Below are 21,167 nucleotides of genomic sequence, written 5' to 3'. Positions count from 1 at the left end.
GACGCTGACCACGTGCACTCAACCTTCGTAAACTGGGCCGCAGGGTGGTATTGCAACATGATAACGACCCCAAACACACCTCCAAGACGACCAGTGGCTTGCTAAAGAAGCTGAGGGTAAAGGTTATGGCCTGGCCAAGCCTGTCTCCAGACCTAAACCCTATTGAGCATCTTTGGGGCAACCTCAAACAGAAGGTGGAGGAGCGCAAGGTCTTTAATATCCACCAGCTCTGTGATGCTGTCATAAATGGGTGGAAGAGGGTTCCAGTTGCAACCTGTGAAGCTCTGGTGAACTCCATGCCCAAGAGGGTTAAGGCAGTGCTGGAAAATAATGGTGGCCACACAAAATATTTACACTTTGGGCCCAATTTGTAAATTTTTTCTAAAGGGTGTACTCACTTTTGTTGCCAGCAGTTTAGACATGAATGGCTGTGTGTCGAGTTATTTTGAGGGGACAGTAAATTTACACTGTTATACAAGCTGTACACTGACTACTTTACATTGTATCAAAGTGTAATTTATTCAATGTTGTCCCATGGAAAGATATAAAGACAAATGTGAAGAAATGTGAGGGGTGTACTCACTTTTGTGAGATACTGTAGATGCTATGTAGCCAACTGTTAGCTAAATGAGCTTAAAATGTCAGTGTTGTGTTTGCAGTTTGTTTCCGAATGCCCTCCCAAAGAGACTACCCTAAAACAAGCTGTCATTTTATACTTTGTTAAATAGCTGCTTTACCTAATTATTCTATCAATCAAGGGGGACGTTCGTATCTTGTTTCAGAAAGCCTCTGAATGAATTCAATCGGCACAATCTTCATTTCTGTTGTCTGCTGTCTGAGCCTGTAGTGCTGTTCTACAGCTTGTTTTGAATCGTTAAAAAATTTAGATTTTATTGACTGCTGTCTGAGAGCCTCTCACTAACAAACCCAACCTTTTCAGTGACACTGCGTTGGGCTGCAGCTCTTAAATGACAACATAATCTTTCTTATTGAGCTTCCAGGGCATACAGCGATTCAGAGGGATTCATTTTTCAGAACAGGCTGACACAATGAACATGTACAGTATAATTTCAACCCCTTCTCTTTTTACTGTGTGCATGGTTACATGTACAACGCACGTATTGATCAACATTACCGCAGTTTTTACATCCGCCCACAGAAAGCAAAGCTACCTGCGCTTTGACACATCAACTGCAGGTACTTCATACCAGGCATGTCGTTTTTATTAATGCATCACATGACTAGAAGCTGTTTTCTTTTCCTGCAAAACTAATGCAAAAGAGAAACAGAAAAACCCAAAGTATCTAGTCTTGTGCATGCACAGCATCTTAAATACCAACACTATCGGTGACACAACAAGCACAGCAAGTCTGCCACACAGTTTGGCCTGTGGAGGGACGCTGACAGTGTGTGGTGTGTTGTAGATGATATGAAGGAACCTGATGAGCAAGTAGATGCTTCTCACTGATATAACATTTGCCACAAGCTGGGAGTACCAAAGCAGGTAGTCTTCAAAGAAAAAAGAAAAAGTATTTAGAAAAGGGTGAGGGAGAAGAATCGATCCCTCGAGGGGGCTGTATTGATTCCAGAGACAGCATGTCAAGCCATAAATGCAGCCGTTCAGCTATGAGGGCAAACATTTTATCAGTCAAGAGCATATTGCAATATCGATGTCTGTTCTTATCCCCCACAAACAACAGCAGTCCATGGAGTTATTATGACTCACATTTTCCAGGATTGATTGTTTTGTCTTGAATGCGTCTTAAATGAAAAACAATTGCATTATCAGTGTGACCTTCTCTATTTTAGGAAGATTTTGTGCTAATGTCACCGCCTTCACATTTTGGTTGTGAGGGTGTGTATCTCAGTCCCTGCCTGGGGACTCCATAGTATTATAAGACCAGTGTCACTGGGGTTATACATAGGAGCTGTCAATCACATGGCACGAAAACTAAAATATGAAAGACGGGGAATATAATGAAATTGTTAAAGTCACTATGAGGAACTTTGAGTTTTTGTTGATTGTAGCGCCCCCTCTGGGCCAAAGCAGTCTACCTTCTGTCTTAAAGAGCTTTGCTAGAGAGTATGTAGGTGGTGTGTGAATCTGTTTAGGAAGCGAGAGAAAAATAGACAGCAGGATGCATGTTGGTGAGGTAATGCATTTATATGTGACTATGTCAGATTATTAATAGTAATATCTATTAATAATAGTCATATCTGTTGGAGCCAAATTGCTGTTTATGTTTGTTTAGTTTTGTTTTAGTTAATTGATTATTAAGAGGTGTGGCCTTTGTGTCTGCAGAGGGTGGATAGCATAAATACCTGGCAACCTGGGATTAGATTGATGTGTAATGGGGAAGGCCACACAGTTTTTGACCGTGCTCGTGCTCGTGCAAATGTTTGTACACTGGAAAAAGCCTATTTGTGTTTATCTGAAAGAACAATAATCCTTGGAACAGTTTTTTTTGTAGTCAATAAAAGGATTGACATATCCGACAATACGGCATCTTCTGGACATTGCATTGATTTACACACGCGTCAGACTTCCGTCTAACCCTTACCCCTCGGTAATGCTACAGGAAAAGCCATTACAATATCTATAAATTAACTTATTTTCACTGATTTGCTGTTACAGGTCATTATGGTCATTACAGGAAATAATTAATGTGTCACAAACATTTCAAAGTTCCTCGTAGTCACTTTAAGTAATAAACTACCTCTACTCCTAGTTCTCATTTTTTTCTGTTTAAAGAATCTTAACAACTCTCGACCCTCACTCAGCCAACACAAATCTCACCCCATGTCCCTTCCCTTTCCAGATCAATATAAGATGAGATACGCTTGAATCTGCAGTTGAAGTGCAAAGTGGACAGAGGACAAAAATAAAAGAAATCCATAAATTAGCAAAAAATATAAACAAAGTTAATAGCGAAGTTGCTCGGACCTCAAGTTGATGCTAGGTGGTGAAATGTGATGTCTGTGGAGGGGAACACAAATATCAATTTCATTTGACTAATAAAGCACAAATACTCATGTGTATAACCTACGAAACAGTTCCATCAGGCTTCTCTCTGCAAACTCTTTTATATCATGTCTCTCGAGCCTCGGCCTTCCTATACCCGTGAACCCGGCACAGTGGCTGATGATGCTCCTGGACAGCACAGAATTGGTTGTCTGTAATAACCGAGCAGAGGTTTGACTGAGTGCTTCTGTAACACGCGTAAACAAACAAACATGTCATGGCTAAATTGGTTTATTGCTCAGGAGAAAAACATCAGACGTAACAATTGTGATAAAATGTCAGACCTGATCGAAGTGCAATCTGCCTTTTCTTATCGTCCCCCTGCGGTCTGGGTTCTGCACACCATTGACCGAACAGAGGAACAAACCAGAGAAATGTTTTTACTGTTGCAGCGATGAATTTGTCATCCATTGTGACAGGGAGGGCACATGAGGCAGACTCTCGGTTCTCGGGACCAATTACGACACAGAATTTAAACCAATGCTTCAATATAGTCCCTACAACACAAGGCCCATCTCGTTAAAAGAACCCACAACATCATTAACTAAAATACAAAGTGTCGCAACACTTCTGAGGTCCTTCCAGACACAGGAGACTCAGGACGGGGAGTGTTCTAAAGCTGTGCCGACGCTGAAAGTTTGAGCAATATATACGTATATTAATTTTTTAGAAATGTTATAAATATAGCTATATAAAAGTTGAATCAATAGCTGTAGCTGAGGATATTTGTTTCATGGTTTGAGCTCATTCCATGCTGATGTTGAAAACAGCATACATAGCTATTTACCTGATGTTTAAATACTACACAGACTAAAACACATACCTGCAGCTCCTTTGGGGCTAAACCGGCCCTTTGTTTAGAGTTAAAAAGAAGGAAAATGATGGTCAGCTTCCTGTCTCAAGTAGTAACAAGTGGTAAACTAGGCTGCTGCTGGAAGTTTGAGAAACAACAATGGAAAAAAAATGAAATTCATTATGTAAAGCACCGAATTCAAGGACCCGTCTGCACAGGGGGAAGCCACTCTAGTTAATCAGCACAGTGTCAGACATGAGAGCTTCAAAACCTCAGGGGGGCTTTAAAAAAAACTACTCGACACATTTCTGTGACACCTCCTGGGAGATCGGGCTTAAGATTAAGATTGTGGATAAAAACACCAAATTTGGTAATGATAATCATATAAAATTTGTATTTGAACGACCCCAAGTGTTTTGGTACTCCCTACAGATTCGCTGTATTGTGCAAATGCAACCACCTGTGCATGTGTGTACAATGCATCCCTAATGCAAACATTATCAACCGGTTAGAGACACTGTAAGAAGCAAGAAGATGAGAAATGACTACAACTCTGCTATAGTGAGTCAGACATTTTTAACTAATTTCCCTTTACGAAATCAGGGTTATGGTATTTTAGAAAAAATATTTTTTACTATATTCTTTATTGTACATTTGACACAGGTGCAGACATTCTGTTAATTTAAATACCAGATTCTCTCCACAGCCTCGTTGAAGTGCTTTTAGTTTAATGATGTTTTTTTTTTTTTTTTTTTTACCTTTGAAGATTTTGTGTGTCTTGATTCTGCTCTTGTGTTGTCCACATCCTGACCATCACAAGTGAAATGTTACCGACCCATTTTGAGTAGAGGGCACTCAGGGCAGGATATTGAGTATTTAATACTAAAAGAAAATCAACCAATCTTTTCTCCACACATGCTGGCCTTTTTGATAGAAGTCTTTGGACCAGGTCGTATACACTTTCTAATACAGACTCTAGAAACATCTAAATATCTAATACTCTGCTACTGTACAGTATGTGCACTATTAAGATGTACTGAGTGAACAGAAATACAGAAACATATGTGCAATGGGATACAATCAATACAACAGTCTTGTACAACCTCAAAACCTCCCATAAACACACTTGAGATAGACACATCCGTTTTCCTCAGGCAGTGGTTTTTGCAGTGCAAGTGTGTACAGTATTGATTAACATTCTACAGCATGGTCTGTACTCCTATCGACATTTTGATTTGAGAAAACACAGGTACAAATATTTACACTCATAATAACCGTTTTCATTTAGCTTCTTCATGAACGTTATGGATTACACCCGTGCGTTTTCCACCATGTGAATATGCACAGTGCGGTGTGCAGAAAAGTGTTGTTGATCCCACATCGACACACCGTTCATCATACTGCATGAAGGCAAACTATGGAGCATGAAGGATAAAAGCAAACCTTCTGTGTAAAAGAAAAAATACTGTGTGGCGCAAATGCAAGCTTCGATAGGGGGCCCCATTCACATTATTCATCATCACAGCTTCTGCTTATGCTGTACTCCATGTGTAAAACACCCCACTTCAAACGATTCTCGCGCTAGCATTAAAAAAAAACTGGAGAGGTTGTTGATGACAAAATATTTGTGAAGAGTTTTGCGCTATTTTACCCTCTCTGCAAAACATTATTATGTTTATGTGAAAAGAGGGAACTGTGGATGTTTCCTTCTGCACAGAAGGCAAAACTAATTAAAGCCACTCAAAAATCAGTAACTCTACAGTGGAAAAATCTACCACCTGCCAAACCTGAGCCCCTGGCCCTACTCAATAACACAGATTTGCGCCTGAGCAGTAGTATCTGTTTCTCCTCGTAAGGAAGGAATTGTATTATATTTTATATGAAGTTGGATTGTATGCAATTCTATGATGAAACTGAAATGTAAGCACTCTGAACTGACTGTTCCCATCTTAATCAGGTGCTAAGGTGGGTATGGAATGGGAACCCATGCCACAATGCACATGAGATTTCCTGTAGAAACTGTCTGCCTGCCAATTGTCCCAAGTGTCATATTATCCGTGCAGCAGGTACTCTTTTCTCTGACAGGAACCCGAACTATAGCAAAGAGCTCAAACAAAACCTGTCAGTTTGACAGCATGAGTCATACTGAACTGACTTTATAATTCAACGCTTTTTTCCTGGCGGGCCCACTGTGAACGTTCTTATCTTCACAGCGCCTTCTCATTTTTGGTTGTTACTCCAACAAGTCGCCGCAATCTGGTAACCAAGAGCAACCTCTGATAGTCCATGGCAACCACAACCTCCCACACAGGACACCAGGGTACAATTCTTGTAAAAAAATGTTTTTTAATAAAACACAAGCATTAGTATATAGATACTTACATCAAGGTAAACAAAATAAATATATTATATAAATACACAAACAGGATCTCAATGCAGGGTACACTGTTAAACCTCTGCAACCATACTGTGGGACTGTGGATTGTACTGGTTTCATATAATATCAAAGGGTCTGTTTATCCTGCGGTCAAATCCTTCATTTTCCTTCGAGTTGTAATGATTAGTCGTCCCTCTGTGGTCAATTACTAAATGAAGCAGCACCTTAGTGAATTCATACTCCAGCTTTCCACATAAACTACATAGAAAGTAAATCCGTGCCTCTATGGAGGAAATGACAGCGGTCTTCAGTTCCTCTGAATTTTCAAATCACTAATGAGCGGCGGCCCGGCTTTACTCCTCCACAGTGATGTCACTCACACCATGAACCTGTGTGATCTGCTTGCAGTCCAGGGAAGCCATTAATTTCCTCGTGCCCGGCAACGTGGGGACAAAGTGCTCCGTCAGGGACACCGAGGCATGGCTGCCAATATCTCTGAGGGGAGGGGAGGAAATGACAGAGGCCGTCACAAAACAAAAAGCTAGGAAGGGTAGTTTAAAAAAAAGCCAAACACAATATACACAATATTAACTTTATATTTCCTCCTCACCCATAGTTTATCTTTTGGGCATTTTGAAGGCCCAGGCCCTCCAAGTGGAAAATCACAGCTTTCAGCACCTGCGGCAGTGGGTTAGTGAAAGAAATCTCCACCGTCATTTTCTCCCCGACCACGGCCTCACCCACCGGCTGTGTGACAAAGGGACAGGGAGGTTTTTTGTTCAAGTGTCTATGTGTTGGCATCTGTCCCTATCAAAAAACCATGAAATGAATTGAAATTCAGTAATATTTTGCCGATGAGGAGTTTGGTTCACCTTTATGATGAGGTCTGGGGTCCTGAGCCTGAAACTGAACTGAGTGGCCAGGACCTGTTGTGTTTCTCTGACCCTCCCGGACAGCGTCAGCATCATGGCTGCCTGGTCTATCAGTTTGTCCTTGTAGTCTTCGACCACCATGGTCCACTCTAAAACCTTATCTGCAGACAGAGGATGTATGTATTATTATCACCTACCCTATTGCCTGAAAATGCCTATTCACTCACTTTTTATTCTTTTTGTATACATTAATCAACATGAGCACCAGAGTCCATTGTGTAAAGGACAAGGTGCCAGATTTAGTCATACAAGCACATTTTTACATCTGCAGACCTTTATCCAACTTTTTAAATACCTGAAAATGGTCGCTGAGTGTTCAATCAGAATATTGAAACCACTTACATGTTCATGTGTTTTGTACAAAAGGGACATTTGAAAAAACACATGCTCATTCAGGCAGGGAAGACAAGATAGGAAATATTGACAGGACACATAGGAGATTCACCTGGACTAAATCAATAAACAAAACACAAGGCTTTCTGTCATCGGTCCTCAAAACCAAACTGAGGAGAATAAATAGAGAGAGAGTGAGCATCACGCCAGCAACTCAACTTAACAAATGGAAACAGGAGCATATGGAAAGGACTGTTGAGGACCAGAACCAGGACCTCACACCCAGTATTTCTTAAAGTTGCTCTTTCTAAACGTGATGGAGAAGTCCCCCTTCTGAAAGCCCCCCTGACTGACGGGCTCCACTCACCCTCATTGGGCAGCAGGTCCACGTCCATCTGGTCCTTCCTGACTGTGACCTTGTGGACACCGGTGTAGTACATGACCCCCACCTGGCTGTGCAAGAGGATGGTGCGTTCCTCTGAGCTGCTGTTTCGCAAGGTGATGGTCAGCTCTACGTCTTCTCCCATTTTAGGACCTTTGCCGTCCATGGTGACTTCTACTGTGACATCCTGTGCTGTGGCAGAGGTATAGGCCTCCGCTTTGGAGCCGTAGCTACACGCCGTTTCCACAGCGACGCGTTCCTGCACTGAGCCTGAGAATGAACCAGAAATGTCCAAATATCATTCACTGAGAGTGCAAACACCTTTGTGAGCGTTGCAGTGTTTGCGTCTAGTCCGGTGATACCTTCGGAGTGCTTGTAAAGGTGTGTGATGTCACTGCGTTCGTCAGAGCCCACAGCCTTTGTGCTGATGAAGTGGCCCACACTGTTTTTCTCGCTGAAGATTTGAGTGAAAGTCCCATCTAGGTTCCTCTGCCAGTAGATTTTATCACTGTTCACCTGACAAAAAGCACATAAGTGGAGCAGGACAGAGAGAGAAAGAGAGAGAGAGAGAGAGAGAGAGAGAGAGAAAGAGAGAGAGAGAAAGAGAGAGAGAGAGGGATTTAGAAAACAAAGCCTAGACAGATGGGAAACATCATGCTTCTTTTGATGCATGCCATATGGCTAATAAGCTTAATAGTACACTGTACACACAGAAAAACTACAAAGGATCAGCCTTTCACTCCAGGAGAACAAATATGTGTTAACCTTTTTTTCTGAGCACTATTGCAATTCAGTGGTCTCTAGAGGTAAATGATATATTCCACAAACCTCAGCGAACACAAACGGACAGTCGTGTTTGAGGAAGACCTGACCATGACAGACGGCAGCCAGAGAAGCAGGTCCGCAGCAGAAGGTGCCCTGGCTGGTCTCCTGAGGTGTGGCATCCACAGCTTGCCAGCCTCCATTGCCTGCAGGCAAGTCTGGACGAGCCATCCAGCAGTCATTCCACACATGGAAGTTCCTTCAGGAAAAGACCTCAAGGTCAGGCTCAATTACTAGACAGGGCTCAGCTGGCGCTAGACTTTTGGGGGCACTAAGCAGGAATCCTCCCTCCCTCATTGCTATCTGTTGCCACGCCACATGGACCTGAACCAACTTGTGTATTCTACATGTTCACATAATGTACAAATAAGCATATAAATACATCTGTGCTTTTCCTATTGATTTCATATGAGGAACTTCTAAGGTTGAAACATCAACCATGCAGCACGTAAGGACATAACATATGGCTGCTGCAACCAGAAAACAATTATACCACTTGGCTAAACACACCTTTGAATGTCTATTATTTATCTTGCAGTGCTGCAAACTGTCCAAGAATAGCTTGCAAAGACTTGTTTAAGTGGGCTTTTCTCCTTGTCTTGTTCACTCCTTTTGAAAACTGTGTGTGCCTGTTTCGTAGGGGACAGCCCAACTAAATTCCAATGAAATAAATATTTTTCTTGGGGGCCAGGAATTTTTTTGTAAGCATCTACTGATACCGGGGTAGGGCCGGCTCTGAGAGAAGGAGAGATGTCACGACAAGGAAGCGTCTTAGTGAAGTTGACTGGACCTACCAGATAGAGTCGGTGTTGAGCTCAGCTATAGGATCCAGGTTCTCATCCAGATATATATCTGTTGTCAAGGAGACGTCCGTGTCATGAGCCGAGGCGAAGTTGGTCACAGTTCTACTGGGAATGCCTAAACAACGTATGACTGGAAGGAAGATAAGGTATGAGTGGTCAACACCTATACAGGCACACCTCACGTAAATAAACAAAAAAGATCAAACAATCAGCTGACCTGTGGTGACTACGCCAGCAAAGATCCAGCACTGGCCGTACTTAACTGGGCTGCCATTGTTTTTATGGTATTCCTTCAGTATCTCCACACTTCCACTCCAAACTGTTGGACTAGTTCCACCGGCATAGTTTCCTGACCAGTTTCCCTGCAAGACTCCTTGGTCATCAGGGGCGTTGATCTAGAAAAATGAAGAAATCGTTTTTGTTTTGTTGTTTTTTAAGGTTTGTTTGATAATGTTAAGAAGAAGAATCTTAGTGTAGGATGTTAGCATGCTGAAATATGCTTAATTGCAGTGAACACCAAGAGCTTCTTGTGGTGGCTACAGACCACAAGCCTTCAACAAACCACATGGAATGGAAGAGTCATTGGTTTACCAAAGTAAGAAGGAATCAACCTCTGGGTACAATGAATATCTATACCAATTGTCTTGGCAATAGTTGTTGAGATTATGGCAGTGGGGAATATTTAAGCATTGCAAAGACATTCTGTGTAAATGTACTATGTTGCACTGGTGCCCAAACAGGAGCACCAATACACTGCATGTGTGATATCTAGAGATATATATCATGCTCAGGTATCCTGCTGAACCACATGTTCAGAAACTGTTATCATTGCCAAATGTTGTTAAACATGGCGCGGAGCAGGGCTCTCCATTGTTCTGGTCACTAAATACCAGCAGGTTACTGTAAGAATAATCAGGGCAGTCTCACCATGGCTGAGATGACTCGCACCACATTAACCGGGTCTCCCCAGCCAGACGGAGGAGTCCCACTCTTTTCCAGGACAAAGACACAGGCAGCAAGAATCCCTTCATCAAACTGAAACCAAAGCAGAGCAAACACACAGGAGGAAGTCAGTTTCTGCTGCTCAGTCTAATTCCCCAAACACTGACAGATCCCACAGCCTGCCCACCTGTCCGTAGTTCCAAGTCCGCTCTCCAATTTGATCCTTCGTGCCATAGTATATTCGTCCGATGTCGTTCAGGACATATTCCTGCCTCTCTTCCTCAGAATCCATGAACACTGCGTCATCTGACAGAAAATAATAATGTTTAATTGGTTCTTGTTTTTGGCCACAGTTTTATTTGTTTGTCAATTGCAGGTCTTATACTCTTTGCAGTATAATCTGTCATTTAAAGATGGAGTCAGCAATTCTGGAGAGCACTTCACAATCAGTGAATGTATGTAAACAAAGAGGCCCACCGTAACTAGCAAAATGCCCGTTTACAGAGACGAGGCTAGGCAGTGTATTAACAATAAATAATTTTTTTCAGGGCACACACAGTACGGACAGATAGCGGATTGTGAGGAACTATTCACTGATTTTGACAAAAATTGGATTTTGACAACAAAAGTTCTTCAGAATCGCGGACTCCACCTTTAATTGTGCTTTCCAGCAGAAAGTAACCAAGGACCAAGAAGCTGGTAAGTTTGCTTAGCAAAAAGGTAATAAATCTTCAGCCGCAACAAAACCAGTCTACCTGCACCTCCATCTGGTTTGTTGAATACATGTACATGTAGTTTTCCACGGGTGTTTATGTGTCAGCAGCCACACATTTTTACCTTCGCACCAGGGGTTGAACAACATGTAGATGTCATTAGCGGGGTCATGTGTGGAAACAGCCTGGCCGTTAGCGCAATGCGTTTCCACTGTGAGTTGATACCGGCCTATAGCCGCTGTGGGCAGAGAATTCACTGACAGCTTCATCCTTTTGTTGTCCTGCTCCACAACAGCAGCCTCCCAACGGCCCTCCTGCAACTCCTCCACCAAAGGGATGATCACATGGGTTCCCTTTGACACCGTTGGCAGTGGCCCTGGTAAAGAGAGAGGAGATGCTCAGCACAAACATACAACATGATAACAGAAGCAGAAGAGAACCGCACAGATCAAGCACTGGGTTTTCACCACAGTTTACAGTGTGTCCATAAATTCAAGCCACACCTGCATTCCTACCTCCCACACCTTGGTGATCACAGACTCATGCACACACAACATGTACTGTACGTAAAACACACTTCACCATGCACATACTCATACTGATGCACACACACATGCATGCACTCATGCACACACACACACACACACACACACACACACACACACACACACACACACACACACGCATGTACTTGCACACACTCATGCACACGCTCGTGCACACACTTGCACACTCATGAACTCACAACACATACACACTCACACGTGCACTGTGAAAAACGTTTTTTTGGACACTACAACATGAAAACAATTTCCATTAGAAACCTAAATTACTATTTTTGAACCCAGAAATTAGCAAAATATGTGACCTTAAAATAGAGATTAAATCTTTGAAGAGAAAAACTCTGATAAAGGAACTCTGAAATTACACAATGCTTTTGGGAAACGCTCCATATGTCATCATATTAAAGAGCTTCCAGACTCCACCCTTTGTGGGTGCGACCCTGTCTTTCTTGGCTGTGATTTCACATGCCTAAACACAACCAAGTCACTACCCTGCAATTTCATCATCTAGATAACACTTTGGACAGATGGATGACTGGCATGCATGCGTGTGTGACAGTAACATCCTGGACCTGCGTCTTAAAGGAAATTAATGAAATGAAAGAATCAACAATCTTGAATAGAAACATATGAGCCACTGCGCTACGACAACCACGAAAAAAGGCTAAGAGCAATACCAAAATAAAATTGAATGAGAACATTCACACACCCCAGGTGAACCATTAGGCCGCATGCAGACCAACTCCAGCCAAACAACGCAACAATGTCAGAAGAAAAAGGTTGAACAACCTTAATCAAACACAACATTCTAGTTTTTGTATAAATAAAACAAAGGAGATATAATGTTCATCAGCAAGAATTAGAGGTGTGAGACTTCTGACCAGCGCTCACTGTTTACCTCTGTTTACAGTCTTCATGCCAAGCTACAGTAAGCTTTGAAAACTTTTCATTTTTCAGGCTGCAACAGGTAATTCCATCTAAGAATAGCACACTTCGATCCGCCACACACAATTCCCTGAGGTGTGAAGAGAATTGCAGCCTCTCCGAGATGTCGGCGCGACTTCAGACTTTGAAACGCTCCACAAACCACAACGTCAGACTGTCAGCTGAGATTGACTGTCACTTGAATAAAAAATAAAAAAAACTGTGTGTTTCTTTTAGATCTGTCTGTATAGTGTCACACAGTGGCATGACACTATACAGATAGTATATCACAAAAATACTGATCACAGGGACTGTAGCCCAAGATGAAAACACAGGTGTAGCAGAAAAGGGGATCTGTTTTTTTTTTCAAAAGCCTAAACACTGTCATTATCAGTTGCTGCTGCAATTGTCCTCCCGCTTAGGCCTACTGCGATCAGGTGGCATTGTTAAATTACTGGAAGATAATTCATGATCAGTGTTGTTTAAAATCACTGTAACACTTTACAATAGGGTATATTAATGAACTGTTAGTTAATGCTAAGTTAATTCTTAATGAGCATTAACATAGCATTAACTAACTGTTATTAGCTGCTTATTTAAGGCTTAATTAGAATGAACTAAGTATTAAATAACATGTAGGTTTAGTTAATGCTTAACTAAGAATTAGTTAACTAAGCATAATTCTTGCTTAACCAACCATTAACTAAACATTTATTTTCTCTCTGGGAAACAATATAGAATATGGTTGAAATAAAAAACCTTGGGATTATTTCTGGTCACTTTGTAGAGTAGCATTCATTCATTAAACCTTGATTGTTTCCACGGCACTGAGCAAAGCACTGAACATAAAGTAAGGTTTTCAGTCCTATAATATGGATGAAAAGCCCTTTTCTGTTAAAGGGACATTATAATTATTCTCTTCAAGCTTCACTTGTTATCTCACACAGCTATAATTGCAGGATCCATATTGGTCGGTGTCCTTTCTGCCTTAAAAGGACTTAACACAATGAGAGAGAGAGCAGCCCCCGGGGCTCAGACAGCAGCTCGTGGCAGCACTGTCGCTCAACTGTCACTAGACTAGATATTTAGTTTGAGCGGGACTGAGGACTCAAGCCCAACTCCCATAGCAACCACCAGAACTGTTACCATAGTGATAGTAACCAAAAATCTCCCTGCCTCCATCCTCTTTTTCCTGCTTCCATTCAATTTTATTTATCTATCTATTCTGTAACACAGTGTGTGCAGGCCTATAAATAGCCTTCTCCACACACCCCAGCAGCCAAACTGACATTCTGAGACATGAGCATTGGAAGCGGAACTTGTTGTCGGTGTTGTGCCGTATTCAGCACCCCTGCGGGGACAGCACCGCTCGAAGCTGGTTGTCTTACAACGAAAACCAAACATAGGTTATAATGTGAATAATCAAAAGCCCACACTGTGTTGTCTTCCATAGCCTAATATTTGTAAATACATTATTTTAAAGACACACAATTTGATGTTATCTGATGTTGCCTGGTTTACTGATCACTGGATATTACCATTCACAAAATCATCAGTCAAATAATGTCCTAACTGATTTTTAGGATTTAACTGGTCCATGTTGAAATTTCCACAAATGAATTCTAAACTTACTCAATTTATCAGCACCAGTGCTATAGCCGTATACCCTCAACAAAAATGTATGGGATAAACATATACAGATTTTGGGTTGAGGGGTGCTTTTCACAGCAGGGGTTCTTAATATGGCACAACACCGGTATGTCTCGTTTTCCACAGCCCTCCACCGGCTGTCACACATTCCTCTCCTTTCCCTGACTGCCTCATCATGAGCAGCTCTGCACAGGGGGACATGTGAGGGCACTTTATTTGGTCGCTCCATCAACTTTCTACACTTGACTCTTAGGATTAGAGGCCAGTCATCTGGATAACTATAATCAATGCATTAGTTTTCATAAGCATGGCTGTTGCCTAAGGAAGCCTCATGTATCTTCATCACGTTGTTCTGTAATGAGCCATAAGACATGAAAACATTCTTGCTGCTTTCATACAAACACGGTTCTGGTTCTAGCTCTGGTTCAGTTCTGGACTCTAAGAACCATTGGTACTTTCTGGCTAACCAGCCAAACCAACTTTTCAGGTTTATTTTAGGTCTGAACACACCAACACAGTCTTGCTGGTGGGAAAGCCCTATCTGTGTTGAACTAGAGGATTTAAATTCACTGACCTGTTTTGAGATCAAGATGAAGTTTGTCAGTTTCTGGGCTGAAGGGTCTCGACAGGTTGATCCACATCTGGAAGCTCTGTCCTCTGCGAATGATACAGTCATCACTTTGGTAGAGATTAGTGTGATGCTCTCTGCGGTTCTCCCCCGACTTGCTTTTCAGCAGGTCTATTGATCGCACGTTTAGGAGGAGTTCTGCAAAAAAAAAAAAGAAAAAAAAGAAGATTGTACATAGGCCCTTACATATGTGAGTGAAGTCTATCATGTGGCTGGCATCTACTTGGTGTATTATGAGCGCTACAAGGTGCCAGTTACCATTAAGCTCTGTGCCATCAGTCTCACTCTCGACATTTGTCTCTTCCCCTTTATCCTTATCCTTATCCTTATCCTTATCCCCCTCATCAACTCCTGTGATCAAAGTATCTAGGTTGTCTTCATCCTTTGGCTGGCGACAGCAGCATGGGCACACCTTACGCAGCCACTGCTGACATGCATTTTCTCCCTTAGCATTGTCCTCTTCTGGCTCTTCCTTCTCTTCCTCTGAGTCTTCCCCAAACCCCAGAGAGACAGAGGGAAACCGGCCCTCTGCAGATCTGTCTCTGATTGACCGCGTCCCTACAGGCATCCTGGGCAAGAGACAGACACAAATGAAGGACATTATAGGGCTTTGTCATTGATTATACTTTTTCTAACAGACATGCAGTCCGTTAACACTTTGCTTTCAGGTAATTAGACTACTACAGTAAACTAATGAGGAATAAATAGGCTCACTCTCAATCCTTCTCATGTGGCCTCACAGCCCCATTACTGGAGACTCCTACACAACATGTTTTAATTAGTCTGACACTGAGTGTGAGACATTTCTGTTTTGAGGCCCTTTGTGTTGGCAAATGTAATATTCAGACACATCCGTCAGTTGGAATTGATTTCAAGCCAGCACATTATGTTAAACTAAAAGTCTACGCTTCCATGAAAATCTCAAAATCTGACGTCATGGGTGAATCAATACAGACGCTGTCAGATGAACCACAGGCTGACTCATCATGTTCCGACACATCCATTAGAACTGGTTCCAATAATATTAAACATTGTAAATTTTTTAGTACATCAGCCCTAACTGCCAGTGTTTGAGTCGATATCGTTCACATTTGTACTTCCACTTGGGGAGAAGCTGGACATTTCAAACATTGATTGATTCATTTAGCTAACTCTCATGTGTATCCTGAGCTTTGTAGCCTATCCATTACTTTGGCTTATCTTTATAACTTTAGCAGACAATTGAAGCTCAGTTTAAATATTCAACCGCACATTTTTGCTCTCTGATTTAAGTGGTCCTTTTATTTAAACCGTTTATAGCAAACTGCTGTGGTCTGTTAGTTTTCCCACACTCTCTGTAGTGAGTGTTCACGTATAGGAGGTGACTCAATATATATTTTAATCACTGTAATATCTTCTTTTTTTAAATAGCCTTGTTGATCCCCCCTGCAGTCTTTCCAGTAAGCGACTGTCACCTACTGTAGGAAATCAGATTTATATTGTATGTACATATCTATTTTTAGAGACACAGTGTGCACTCCCTGTCCAAATAGTGAATGGACTGCATTTATTCTCCCCAATGGCTGGCAAGCAGGGTGCTGGCCACCCATCAGGAACAATTTGGGGTTCAGTGTATTGCCCAGGGACAAATGGCAGTAGTATGGGGTTTAACTGTCAACCCTGCAATCTGTAGACAACCGTTGTACCTCCTGAGCCCCAGCCACCCATTGTCACATTAATATCCCTCCTCTGTGTGTTCATTTAGTGCTATGAGGTTACAAACATTAAAGATATAGTGCTTAACTTTTTTTATATAAATGAATGTCAGTTACATTTATGCCATCGCCTAGCGGGTTGACACAAAGTTGATTGAGCCTATCAGCTCTACAAAACTCTTGCTGTATTTCTAAGTAAGACAGCATTTACAAACTGGTGTTGCCCCCTGAGACTGGCGTAGTAGCACAGAAAAAACCCAAGAAGAGCCCAAGAAATGTTTCAGTTGTTGATTCTACTGCTAAGAAAAAACCTGGACGTACTGCAAGGCAAGGCAAGGCAAGTTTATTTCTAAAGCACATTTCAGACACAAGGCCATTCAAGGTGATTTACAGAAGCAAGAACAAAATACATCAAGTATAGAGCACACATTTAAAAAAAGCGAATGAAAAACATGAATAGAAATAAAACATAAAATAATTAAAACATTTAAAAATAAATAAAAATAAAAATTACAGGTTAAAACGGAAACAGTTTTCAGACCCGATATAAAAGAGTTGAGTGTTGAAGCAGACCTCAAGTCCCCTGGAAGTTTATTCCAGAGATTGGGTGCATTAAAACTGAAGGCTGCCTCTCCCTGTCTAGTCCTTACTCTTGGAACTTTCAATAGCCCAGTCCCAGACGACCTGAGAGCTCTGACTGGTTCATAAGGGATCAGCAGGTCAGAGATGTATTTAGGCCCTAAACCATTTAGGGCTTTATAGACCAACATCAATATTTTAAAATCAATTATTTGGTTGACAGGAAGCCAATGTAAAGACCTCAGAACTGGGGTGATCTGAATTAGCTAAAGCTGTCTGATTATTTTTTTAGGAAGGCATGCAAGGACAGAAGGTATACAATCCATATGTGATCGCTGAAGGCTTACCTTGTGTAGATGCACTGACAGTGTTGTTGTAATTACTCATGGGGGGGGGGTGACATAAGTTCCGCACTATAGCTTTAACTGAAATGACCGTATTCCTTTATTTTGATAACCTGTTCCAAAGATGAGCTGATCATGTCGTGTCATGCTTTAAATACCACTTTGAATGAAAACCATTGATATACTGCTCATCAGAGAATAAATCATACAATCAATCTTGAATTAGTTGTGCACACAGAGAGGATTTTGAGACCCTGCTGTGACTCTGTGATACCATCAGGAGGACACACGTGGAGCTGATTCACTGACTCTGAGTTACTGATATATAAATCAGAGAATGTATGCTATACGCTAAGAAATAATGACCTATGCTTTGTAACATCTTGGCAACAAAGTTTTAGAGTCACGTTTTCTCTGCTGAACTATTCGAGAAACCCTCCAAGTCCATCCTATGTGTCTCACATGCTCTCCCTCTCCCATTGCGTCCCTCTGTGAGTAATTGCACCTTTCAGGAAATGCTACGAACCCAATGAAATTCTTTCCCAATCTCACACTTTACATGTTCCTCTGTAGCGTTGTCGGTTACAAAATGGGCTTGGTATGGAAGCAGGCACGACTGACAGCATGGTTACTTCTTGTTTACGTGCCAATGAAGTTGAGAAAGCGAGCGCAATAAACCAGACAGACACAATGGCAGATCAGGGAAAGGCCTCCACCCTGTTGAGGATTGTGTGACCTATTTTTTTCTACTGGCACACAAAAACTAAAAACAGCTCAACAAAACATGATACTGTATTTGTGCATTAGATGATAACTGGTGTACTGGTATTTACTCCAAATTATTCTCAATGAAGCAGATAAAACGTTCAATATAATTCATCAAGATGGTGAGACACCGGCCATATCTGCAGCCTTGTGAGGCTAATACATGCTATTAACCAAGTTTACAATCTTGTTTTAGCATATTATAAAATGTGTTAATCAGCAGTACACACAAGTAGCTGAGGTTGTTCTTAGTGTGTCTACTTTTTAGTGTCCAGTTATTGATGATAACTGGTAGACCATTTATTAATGATAACTGGTCCACTAAAAAGTACACCATTTATCATTTAATGTGTGATGATAATAATGATTTGGAGCTTGTTGTGTCAACCAGACTATTCATTGGTTTTCTACTGTTCTAAGACTGCTGTTTGAAGGAATCACCTTGGGCTATATAGGAGCCAGGGCATGTGTAACTATTTTATGACATTTTAATGACCAAATGATTGCTCAACTGATTGCGAAATAGCAGGAAGAATGCTGATGAATGATGATGACGAAATTTCCATGGCTTAAAACTAAATCTAGCTCTGATTTAGCCTGGTTGTGACGTATCTCCATCTGTTAGTCACTACACCAATTTATAACTGGCAAGCCACAGTGCGGTGTGAGAGTTTAATGTAGGGCGGGGTCTCCTCACAAACCACTGGAGGGAGAATGAAATCCACCACAGCGCCCGCCTCAGAGCCAAGAATGTAAGAGAAACACATGGACTAGTGCTCCATATGGTTGAGAGTACAGTCTGCAGGGTATCTCTGCCCCAATAATGGGAACCGCCCACAAAGATCAACACAACTCTTCCAATAATGTGTTAAGTAAAATACGAAATGTTTGCACTAGTCTGCAACCTCACCAGGCTAAAAGCGAGGCTGTGTGACAGCTGAACCTGCTATTATCTGAGACTGTCATCACTTCATCATCTGCTGTGTTACTCTGCCTCTCCGTCCCCATGGACCGTGCCACATGTCTGCATCCAGCGTAATGTATCAGCCTCTATATGTTCAACTGAGTCATACTGTACTACAGATCAGACATATACAGACGTGGGTCTAAGTTCACAGCAGCAGCAGCAGCAGCAGCAGCAGCAGACATAACATTGACTGTGCTATTCCTTAAGAGTTGGACATTTCCCCCCAACTGCAATCATGACCCTCTCCGGGTATTGGGAACCCCTCATTCTGAACCCCAAAGTGGGAAACAAAGGGACCTTCACCAACGTCTTTAGGTTGCTATTTAACACACAAACACTGAGTTTGATCCAGAGATGAGTACTGAAAATATTTAATCACGTTCACATAAATCAATATAATATTGGTCTGACACTCGATTAACTACAGAGATGTGGCTCCTTCAGACCATGCTGGTATTTAAGAAAAGAATGAAAAGAGTAAGCAGCTCAAGATTAAAAACATGCAAGAAAAAGCACTGAACTTTTAGAAATGTTTTCTTTTTGTTTTGCACAATCCTGGCAGCAAGAGGCAGCAACACAGCAATGAATCCAAGATAATTACCTATCAAAGAGTATTAGTCCAGGAAAAAAGATTGGATGTAAATTAATTATGAGTTAACCCCATTGAGGCATACACCAGAGGCCTAAAGCTCCGGCTGTAGCCGACAGAGCAGCGTGTGAAACAGATGATTCCAACTTACTCAGTTCAATGGCAGAAGAAGTGTGGTAATTCAGAGCCGGGGAGGAGTTCTTGGGTTGGCAGTGTCTTAGTGTGTAAGACTCTACAAGTACAGGCCTCCTTTAAATACTTGAGGAGTGAGAAAGTGAGGGCACGCCTTCCTGCTGTCAGTTTTTTTTTAACTAAAAAAGCAACAACTTGAATCCTTTAGGCAGCGGAGCAAACACACATTTCCTAGTAAAATATGGAAATCTGGAATTCTTATTTGTGTGTGTCCTTCATTTCAAGTCCAACGGATGAGTGCTATCTCTCAGTCGTCGTTCATTATTTTAACTAAGTATTATAAGTTATCTCTGTATGAACCTTCTACACTATTAACTGTTGTGAGGGTGAGATGGAAAAGTAGTGAAGGCTTGTAAAATGCGTGTTATACTCAGCAGTGTGAGTATTTCAAGCCATCATTCACTTAACTCATTCAATGTATATGAGAGCGAGAGATTGAAGGTTATGACTTGTTCAGGTACGAATGCAGTCCACAAGAAAAAGATGAAATTAATCAACCAGTAGTATGTATTTTTCTCAACAACAGGTCAGGCTTTGGTGTTACTAATGACATTAAGATATACTGTTCTGTTCAAGACAGTGAGCCAGCATGGACTTTACAAGGGCCCACCTGGACCTGTGATTTTCCTACTGTGACAAAATGACAGGTCTCCTCCCCCCACCAACTGTGTGGGAGGGTCCACACCTTGTTCATGTAAAGATCTGAGATCTCTGCAAGGGAATGCGTGTCCACATACTGCTGTGTAGAGCCTGTTAGGCATGACGTGCACATCTGAGTAATTCACACTGACTGGTTGAGTTGGTTTTCACAGTGTTTCTCAACAGTGTGGCAGTGGACCTGAACAAAAGGAGCTGTTTTATCATGTTGCACAATTAAGAGGGAGACTGAACAAGTCAGGACCCAGTACGAGGATTACAGAAACATTTGTGTGATGTCATTTGAGAAAAAAAATCAATAAAGGCACGAATCCCATGGCAACATTTACTGCGTGCACTTTTGAAATAAGAATGTGATGATTCAACAGGAAAAATATTGCCATGGCATGCAGTAATGTGGTTTTCATGGTGGCTTATTTACAAGGAAGTTTATTACCAAGTAGAACCTGAACACAAAATCATTTTTTATGTCGTTTTACCTGTTGTGTTAGGAGCT

General features: G+C 41.6%; 1 protein-coding gene across 2 annotated transcripts; it reads right to left on the bottom strand.

Moving 5' to 3' along the window:
- Positions 1-6,148: 6,148 nt before the first annotated feature.
- Positions 6,149-20,041, bottom strand: LOC307253836 (protein-glutamine gamma-glutamyltransferase K-like). Of its 2 annotated transcripts, none has more exons than XM_080032020.1 (14): positions 19,974-20,041; positions 15,143-15,453; positions 14,831-15,022; positions 11,244-11,495; positions 10,594-10,712; positions 10,392-10,499; positions 9,682-9,859; positions 9,456-9,594; positions 8,668-8,860; positions 8,202-8,355; positions 7,825-8,109; positions 7,065-7,225; positions 6,803-6,939; positions 6,149-6,687 (listed from the first exon to the last, which is right to left on the bottom strand). In XM_080032020.1, exons 2-14 carry the CDS (start codon positions 15,450-15,452, stop codon positions 6,546-6,548), a joined length of 2,370 nt encoding a protein of 789 aa, XP_079888146.1. In that variant the 5' UTR covers position 15,453; positions 19,974-20,041; the 3' UTR covers positions 6,149-6,545. The 2 variants fall into 2 exon arrangements, with proteins under 2 accessions (XP_079888146.1, XP_079888147.1); XM_080032021.1 differs by lacking the exon at positions 19,974-20,041 and adding an exon at positions 19,835-19,951.
- Positions 20,042-21,167: the final 1,126 nt, after the last annotated feature.

Source organism: Ammodytes marinus (genome assembly GCF_949987685.1).
Source record: "Ammodytes marinus genome assembly, chromosome: 8".
In the NCBI taxonomy this organism is placed as follows: Eukaryota; Metazoa; Chordata; class Actinopteri; order Uranoscopiformes; family Ammodytidae; genus Ammodytes; species Ammodytes marinus.
Note: the sequence above shows the minus strand (reverse complement) of the source record. Positions and strands in the feature narration are given on the sequence as shown.

What these genes read in the sequence shown, in the direction of transcription:
- LOC307253836 (XM_080032020.1), bottom strand. Translation starts at nt 15,452, where the DNA reads ATGCCTGTAGGGACGCGGTCAATCAGAGACAGATCTGCAGAGGGCCGG. An exon ending in CCCCAGACCTCATCATAAAG is followed by an intron (nt 6,940 to 7,064) that starts GTGAACCAAACT and finishes TTTGTCACACAG; the next exon opens with CCGGTGGGTGAGGCCGTGGT. An exon ending in GCCCAAAAGATAAACTATGG is followed by an intron (nt 6,688 to 6,802) that starts GTGAGGAGGAAA and finishes CCCTCCCCTCAG; the next exon opens with AGATATTGGCAGCCATGCCT.